General features: G+C 49.9%; 1 protein-coding gene across 1 annotated transcript; it reads left to right on the plus strand.

Moving 5' to 3' along the window:
* The first annotated feature begins 203 nt into the window (after positions 1–203).
* Positions 204–8829, plus strand: ZNF550 (zinc finger protein 550). Its single transcript, XM_011379155.2, has 4 exons — positions 204–385; positions 2665–2791; positions 4950–5045; positions 7068–8829. The coding sequence occupies exons 1-4, from the start codon at positions 371–373 to the stop codon at positions 8051–8053; spliced, it is 1224 nt and encodes a 407-aa protein (XP_011377457.1). The 5' UTR covers positions 204–370; the 3' UTR covers positions 8054–8829.
* The last annotated feature ends 6 nt before the right edge of the window (positions 8830–8835 follow it).

Here is an 8835-nt window from a genome sequence, read left to right on the forward strand (position 1 = left end):
TTCTTTTGGAGTATCCGAAGCCTTGGAGCCTCTGCACTGCCCTTCCCAGCGTTCCTTTCTGGCCCTTGGCTCCCAGAAGGGGAGGAGCATCTCTCGCCTGGACGAATGCAAGAAAAAACGACATTACCCAGAAGGCTGTGCTCTGCGCCAGACGATGACGACACAGAAAGGGGGCGTTGCCCACTCGCGTTGATAGGAGCGGGACTTCCGGTGTCTCTGGGGTGGACGACCGTTGGTGGCGTTGCTGGTCTGAGGGGTCGGGTCCGGGTCAGAACTGCAAGGCAGCCCTGCCTGCACCTTCGTGGGACCTGGGGGAGGGTCGGCTGAGCCCGGGTGACGCCCGGTGCCCCCACGTGTACCAGCCGCGCCGATGGAGCCGGCGGAGGTGAGTGGACGGTGCCCCAGACCCCTCGCCTGTTCTGGACGGCGGTGTCTGGTGACTTCTTGCCCTATCCCAGCGGCGGTGTCTCGAAGCCCCGGAATGGGGTCACCCTCGGCTCCGAGTCGGCATCCAGGTCGGGCTACATGGAGTCCGGTCCTGTTTCTGCCCCCAAGTGGATGCTGCGTGGCAGGAAAGACGTTGGTTTTAGAATTCCCCTGACCCTTGACCCCACGCCGCGTGCTTGGGACGACCTCGCGGTGGGTTCCGACTGTGCCCTTTCCCCGACTGCCTCAGCTTCTGTTTTCTCGGGTATAGAATAGGAACATTGACAGTTTCTCGTCCTGGGTTGAAGGAACTAGAAAGGATACGTAGGTGATGTGTGCTCAGTGTCCAGCACCAGCCAGGGATCACCGCTCTGGGAGCTGTTGCCACAGAGATGCCTCTTGGGTCTGTGTGGATGTTAGAGGCTCGTTCCAGCAGAAGGCCTCTACCATCTACAAAGTTAAGAACTGCGGTGGGGAGAGGCAGGAGTAGCGTTTCGGGGATTGTTGCTACGTTAGGGTAGAAAAGGTGACAGGCAGGCTGGGAGTCAAGAAAGCCAAGGAATTTATCTTCTAGTTTACAGCAAGTGGATCTGGTTTCCTACTGACGCTAGTGAATCTGTTTTCCTGTTTAAGACATTCAGTTTAATTTGAAAAGTGACTCCATTCAGACAGTAATGATAGTGTACAGGAGTGCGATGTCTCTTTGGATACAAATGCATAAGAGGGCCACAGGTAATTTTCACAGTCACCCAGAGTGCCCTCATCATACCTCTTATCACTTTCAGGAATTGTCTTGCTTGTTAATTTCTCATCAAAGTGGCTCCCTCCCTCACTTAATTTCAGACTCACTCCAGTGTGTCTTCCTGAAAGAGGCCTTCCCTGTTGCCCCATCTAAAGTAGACTGTAATCTCTTTAGTCTCCTCACTCTATTTTCTTGTCTTTGAAATTTTTAGGGCCCTCCGACATTGTCTTGTTCATTTATTTAGTTGCTTGTTTAGAATCTGTTTCCAGCCCTGGAACTGAGTGCCTGTTGCTGCTCTATACCAAGACCTGGAATGGCCTGGGCTAGTAAGAGGTACTCATTAATGAATGACTGGGTCTCCCCCTCTTATGATAAATACAAACTCCCCACTGTAGTGGGGAGGGCTCCCGGATTTGCCCCCATGACAGCTTCTGTGCTCCTTCCCTTCTGTTCTTCCCTTGCACACAGCACCTAGCCAGGTGGTCCTGACCTTGCCAAACCCCGCCCAATTTGCAACCCTTGCCCCTCCCCTTGTCTGGAGCCCTGTCTCCAGATCCCTGTGGGGTTTTCTCTCCGAACTCTTCCTGTGCATCAGTGTCACCTCTCAAGATGTTCTTTTCCTAGCTGTTTTAGTTCTAGCTAAGGTACCCTGACCCATACCTGCCCATGTTTTAGTAACTCTGTGCCATCTTTTGATGGATGGTCAGATCCCGCCTCTGTTCCTTAATTGTGAGATTGTGGGTGACTCTTTAGATCTGCCTGAGCCCCAGGCCACTGACCATGACACAATGGTGATGATTGCATTTACCTTGTGGGCTGTGGGGGAATTAGTAAAAGTCACAAAATACTCTGGACACATCCCCAAAGTCACAGAATACTCTGGACACATCCCCATTCCAGGCATCCCCATGTGTTCGGGTGAATGTCTCCTCCGTAGTTCTCAGAACTGCCCAGTGAAGTGGGAATGACTACTACAATGGTGCAGAATCGAGGCTTAGAGAGGTGGTGTGATGTCCTCCCCACATTCACACAGCTGGCAAGAGTCAGAGTCGGGAGCCTTGATTCAAAAATATCAGGAATCTGGCCTTGGAGCTAGGGACAGTCCCTTGCCCCTGTGTGTGAAGCTGTTAGGCAGGAGCAGGTAGACAGCAAGGACCAGGAAGCTCAGCTACTACTGCTGCTGCTGTTTCCAGTGTTGGAATTGTTATCATGATTGTCCCCTCTCCCCCGCCAATCCTCCGATGTCCCAGAGCACTTGCCTTCTGCCCCACAGCCCTCATGGGACTGCCATTGTCTGTGTGAATTCCAGTGACTTCTCCAGGGAGGTTTTTCTGTGTCTAATGGCCACATCCTCCTTTTAGCCCCGCACAGAGCTCAGCCCCTGAGAGGCCTTGGTGATTCAGGCCTGGGTCTCTGCATTTTCAGCAGTGACTGAGTGGCAGCTTCTGATTCCATCCAAGTGCACAAGGCCAATACTGCTACCTCTGACTTTCCAGGTGTTGGTGACCTTCAAGGACGTGGCTGTGACCTTCACTCAAGAAGAGTGGGGACAGCTTGACTTGGACCAGAGGACCCTGTACTGGGAGGTGATGCTGGAGACCTGCAGATTCTTGGTCTCACTGGGTAAGTGCTCACTTCTCACCCCCTGGGGACTCTGACCTCAACCTTCTTGATTTCTCACTAGTCAGAGAGGTCACAGAAGTCACATTCCCACTTCCCCACACTCTTCACAGTTTTCTGGTCCCTTCTCCTCTTATCTCATCTCCTTGTGTCTGCATCAGGAATCACTGGGGTAGAAACAATGTCCTTCTAAACACACACCCTCCCCCCAGTGCCCAGCACACTCAGGACTCAGTCTGAGGCTCATATTCCAGACTCCACAGGAGGGGAGCTTACTGGTCCAGCCTGGTTGGGTCAAGTGTCCCCAGAGCCCAGTTAGCAGGGCCATGGGTGATTGGCTATTCTCAGAAGTGAGGGTGAGTCAGGCAGACCCTACATGGCATTTGTCATCATTGCCACCCAGGGATCTTCCTAAACAACACGATCTCAATAAAAAGGCCCCCAGTGTCTACGTGTTTCCTGAGGCCTGGGCCACAGTCCTCCACTGGGACAGGAGATGATTTAGCAGGTGCACAATGCCATGAAATGCCGTGGGTGGACACCCTGAGCAAGCCAGTCCTTTTACCTTCTCTGTCTCAGATCAGTACTGAGCCTCTTATGTTCTCTAATTGTGGTTTGTGTCTCTTTTAAACAGCCTTCAACTCACTGCCCTGAGCTGTCTCCATGAGCTCGCTGGGACTTAATGGCATTATTTTGATTTCATTGTTATGTTTTGATGATAACCTTCCATTTTGGGGAATGAAATTGACTTTTCTCATTTACCAGAGCAAAACAGCATTCCTTTTTAGAATAAAATATTTAAGAACAGTAAAAAGTGGGTTAATTTAAAGAAAAACCATCTGTTATGATGGCATACTGTGTGTGCTTTGCAGACCCACCACTCCTGAGTTCAGCTAGGAAGATAGTCATCAGTTCTTAGATGAATTGTGATAAGTTATAAAAAGAAAAATAAGAGGAATTTAGGAGTATATAACCAGGGAGTCATAACCTAACATGCACATGTCAAAAAAGGCATCTGAGGAAGTGACATTGGAGCTGAGACTTGAAGGCTAAAAACTACCCAGGGCAGGGAGGTGGGGGCAGGCGTGGAGGTTTGGGGTTCCAGGTGGGGGAACCAGCATGAGTGTGAGGTGAGAGTGAGCTCAGCTCCTGGCAGAGCCAAAGGAATGTCTGATTTACCTTTTCTACTGATTCACCTCCCTGAGCTTGGTGCCAGGCACGGAACACACATCAGGGACTATTACCAAGACCTGTCTAGATGCATCTTAGACTGAGATTTCAATGGGTCCTAGTGCCTCGGTCATTGGTACCTCCCATCTCTGTTGAGATGTATTTGGCTGTGTGTAACTGAAAGACCAGCTCAAACTGGCTTCCTTCTGAAGGAAATTTGCCACGTCACCTAATGAGGAGCCCCAGGTTGGGGGATCCAGGCACATGGTTATGTTGTCAGTGGCGAGAGATTCTCTGCTGCTCTCCATGTACCAGGCAACTTGTGGGGATGCAGGAGGCTGCAGCAATGACAGGCAGCAGGCGCCCTTGTGGAGCCTCTGCACCCTCCGCCACTGGAATGAAGACTTCCTCTTCAGGATGAGAATCTAGCTCTGGTTCCTTGCCTTCTCTACATCACTGATGATCCAGGATGCCATTTGCCCGTTTTTTTACTGGCAGTTTTCAGGCCTGTCTGGGCACCTGAATCCTCTAGGGAGATTTCACAAACTCTGATGCCCAGGCCTCACCCACAAGAGATTTTGTTTCTTTTGTTTTGAGATTGCAAGCAGGCTTTCCTAGGTGGTTCTGAAGCACAGAGTATCTGAGAACCAGTGGCTTAGATTAATTACAAATACTTCTGGAAGGATGCGCTAACCTCCCATGTACTGTGGCTGTGTGTGAAAATAGTGTGTGCCTGGACAGGGCTGGCTTCGGCCGGAGAAGTTCAGGGGCAGTGGTGTTGTGTAGACAGACAGCACCACCCTCCATAGCAGTTGCAGCCCAAGAGTGTGATTTATGTCCTTGGTGTCCAGGTTACACGTCAGTATTTTCTTTACCTTAGGAGCAGCTTTTTTTTTACAATTTTGCCTCTGTTGTGAAGGCCCAGACAGGATAGAGAGGTTTCATTCTTCTTAGTAAAACACCCATGTCTGGTATCTTTCTCCGTCAACAGGGCATCCAGTTCCCAGGCCAGAGCTGATCCACCCGCTGGAGCACAGGCAAGAGCTGTGGATGGCGAAGAGAGGCTTCTCACATAGCACCTGTCCAGGTAGGAGCCAACAGGCAGTCAAGTGGGATCATGGTTGTCTTCAGAATGTGAGGGGATTCCTGCCTCTGAACTTCTGTGTGCAACTCTTTGTGACCTCCTGCGGATTCTCATTGTTGCTGTCTTGCATCAGGATTTTGTGTGCTTTAGCAGTCAGCTCTGAACCACACCCATATTTAGAGACCCAGGTGCCTTCCAATGTTAGTATGTAGCTGTGAAGTTACTGCAGCACAACCCAGTTGGTGGAGGGAAAACAAGAGGGGACAAAGAGAAGTTACAGTCTTTTGCACACATACTTCACATCCACATGTTCTATTGACATGATCTAGGTATTTGGCCACATCTGGGTGCTCAGGACCAGGGAATGTGGGTTACCTGTGCACTTGGGAAGAAGAGCCAGTGGGCTGGGTTTATGCCATCTCAGCCTGCCCTCAGACAGTGAGCGATGACAGTCCCTGTATGATTGGGTGGTTTGAGGTTGTAATGAGATACTAACACAGAGCCTGGCCTGCAGAAAGGCACGACAAAAGTTGGTCTTATTGTAGCCGTGTAATTATGTTCATTGTAATGAGTGATAGTGACCCCCACCTCTCTTTCTGGGCTCAGGGGAAAGGAGCCTTTCTTCCTCCCAGAAGTTTTGTCTCTACCATATATTCTCTATATTTCACTCGTTCCTGCCTTCTCCACGCATCATCCATCCCCATTTGCCCGTCAAACACTCATAAGCAGCCCTTCGCATTATAACCCCCTGCTCTGCTTGCCCTGAGAGACAGACACCACAGGGATGTCTGGTTCACATCTATGCTGCTGATTGTGTCTGGGGTCACCCACACTGAGGCCCAGTCTTTCCTCTCTATAGTCCTTTAGGCTGCTCAGCCAGCCTATGAGTGCCCTATGTTTTAAATGCCTCCCCTATCTCCACTTAGAGGAGGAGCTTTAGAGGCTCATCATGCCTTAGAAGACACTTACGATCACGCTCACTCCTCCCCACTCCCAGTTCAGAGAAGCTCCAGCCATCCAGGCAGGTGAGAACACTGGAAGCACCTCAGCATCTCCCATCTCTATCAGACCTCACAGCCACCCGTCCCCAGTCCTGCCCATCTGAGATTAGCTATGTCTCCTGAATTCATCACCTTCACTACCTTCATCCATAGTCTTTTGCCTAGAAGATGCCAGATACTCGTACCAGGTATCCCCCATCTGCTCTGTGCCTCTGGCCAGCTCATTTTCCTGCATCAGCTCCTGCATCCACTCAGACAGGTTCCAAATCCTCCCCAATTCCTTGGTTGCTGATATCATAGCACATAATCAATGTCATGTTAAAATAAAGAGTACATGCTTCTGTTTTCTGCTTCTGAACCTTTAAAGGCTCATCTGTGTCTGCCCTACACTTGTGCCTTCCCTTCTTGTCTGTGCGGACCATGTCTTATCTCTGATAATGGCCAGTTTATCCTGCAGAGCCTATATCGTACCTGCGCTTTCTCAGGGAACTCACTTCTTCACTTGTTTTCTGCCTTGTCTGTGTCTTCATCCTCTCTACTCAACATACAACCGTGCTCAAGGTGTGTACACTTGTGGAAAAATAAACACAAATGCTTTTCGATCTGTAAAGGCCCACTACTAGTGTGCACTCTACTTACAAAGCCAAGTTCCTCAAAGGTGTGTCATTTCTGGAAAAGGTGTATACATTTGACTTCCATACCTGTTTGTTTAAAATCTCCTTAATTATTTTATATTGGAATTATACAGCGATGTGCACAGATCTTAAGGGTTCAGCTTAAATTTTTTACACCTGTATAACTGAAGTGTCTTCTACCCAAGTCAAAATTTAGACTATTTCCAGGACTTTGGCAGGTTCCTGATGCCCAGTCCTTGCCAATAGCTCCTCCTACAGTGCTAACCACTATTTATACTATGTTTCGATGGATTGTTTTATTGTTTTCTTTTTTCAAGGTGTGCGTGAGTGTGTGCGCATGCACCTCGAACACCAGAAATTAATTTTTTTACATCCTGGATTCTCTTCAGGTGACGGAGCAAAACTTCAGACCAGGGAGCCAAGCACTTCTCATCTGGTTTTGTGCGAGGGAGCCTTTCTCCAGGGAAGCCTGACTCAGGGATCTTCAAGGGACTTTGGGTGGGGGCGAGCCAGTGACTGGGAAGGGCTTTTGGAAACAAGGCCAGAGATGGACCCCCACAAGGGCACCCATCCTGGGAAAATGAGCCTTGAAGATAACGGCTTGGGGACAGATGATAGTCTGCACTCCAGGCTGCCATGGGGAGAGGCTGCCCATGAACATGACCTTCAGGGACCAGGGAAAGGCCCCACGATTGGTGCAGGGAGTAACCTCTACAAATGCAAGCATTGTGGGAAGGCTTTCAGCAGGAAGTGGTACCTTGTCCGCCATCAGCGGGTTCACACGGGAATGAAGCCCTACCAGTGCAGCGCATGTGGGAAAGCCTTCAGCCAGAGCTCCACCCTCATCCGGCACTATCTCACCCACAGCGGGGAGAAGCCCTACAAGTGTGCCGAGTGTGGCAAGGCCTTCAGACGCAGGTCCTACCTTGCGCAGCACCACCCGATCCACACCGGGGAGAAGCCCTACGAGTGTGGCCAGTGTCGGAAGGCCTTCGCCCACCGCTCAACCTTCATTCGGCACCACAGGACCCACACTGGAGAAAGGCCCTTCACGTGCAAGGACTGTGAGAAGGCATTCAGCAACAGAGCACACCTCATCCAACACTACATTGTCCACACCGGCGACAAGCCATATGATTGTGCAGCCTGCGGGAAAGCCTTCCGGTGCAGCTCCGAACTCCTGCAGCACCAGCGTGTCCACACTGGGGAGAAGCCCTATGAGTGCATGCAGTGCGGGAAGGCCTTCCATCGGAGCACCTACCTCCTGCAGCACTCCATCATCCACACTGGGGAGACACCGTTCAAGTGCATGGCGTGTGGGAAGGCCTTCAAACGCAGGTCTCACCTCCTGCAGCACCAGCGGGTCCATTCCTGACAGAAGCCTATCAGTGCTTTGGTCTTTTCACAAGGGGATGAGCACTGGAGGAAGAACCCCTTTCAGTGCAAGGAACGTTGGAAAGATTTTTTTTTTGTTTTTTGTCAACTTTTCAAATGCAGGAATAGTCACCTTGGAGAGAAACCCTATGAACGCAGTGAATGTAAGAAAGCATCCAGCCACTACTCAGCCCTCACTCATCATGGAAGGACTAGGACCTGAAAGAAAGGAGAGAAATGATGTCACCTGTGGGTCCACCTCTGTCAGCCTCAGAGGCTGACTAGAGAATGACATTCTGAACATGACTACTAAGGACAGTGTTTAGCCAATAGAAAACATCTTACTTGCCATCTGAGAATTCCAAACAAAGAGGAGCCATATAATTGTCATCGCTGAGTAAACCTTCTGTGACAGGTCTCCATTTGTCCTGAAGAGTCATATTGGAATCTGATACAGCTTAGGTCTTGCCATACCTGTGACAGTACATGGGAGACAGATCCAGTAGCTACTGTGCACTTGTGAAAACCTTCAGCCGCAGGTCTCCCCTTCAGTTTACTGAGAAAGCCATCTCGGTATTATTTTTAAAAGAAAATTAGGAGGCACAGAGAATGGAGACAAGGCTACAAATGGAAAAAAACAACCTTTACAAACTTTCAGGTTTCCTCCCAAGCTGATAGCAGTTTTTTTGGCACAATAATGTTGGAAAGATAAAAGGATCTCAGCTCTTTGTTTTTATATGTGTTTATTGCTGTCCTATCAGGAAAACCGGACAGTGAGGGCAG

Source organism: Pteropus vampyrus, unplaced genomic scaffold (genome assembly GCF_000151845.1).
Source record: "Pteropus vampyrus isolate Shadow unplaced genomic scaffold, Pvam_2.0 Scaffold357, whole genome shotgun sequence".
Lineage (NCBI taxonomy): Eukaryota > Metazoa > Chordata > Mammalia > Chiroptera > Pteropodidae > Pteropus > Pteropus vampyrus.

Excerpts from the sequence above, each read along its gene's own strand:
- ZNF550 (XM_011379155.2), top strand. Across the intron at positions 2,792-4,949 it reads CAGATTCTTGGTCTCACTGG|GGCATCCAGTTCCCAGGCCA; the intron begins GTAAGTGCTCAC and ends CTCCGTCAACAG. Across the intron at positions 5,046-7,067 it reads CTCACATAGCACCTGTCCAG|GTGACGGAGCAAAACTTCAG; the intron begins GTAGGAGCCAAC and ends GATTCTCTTCAG.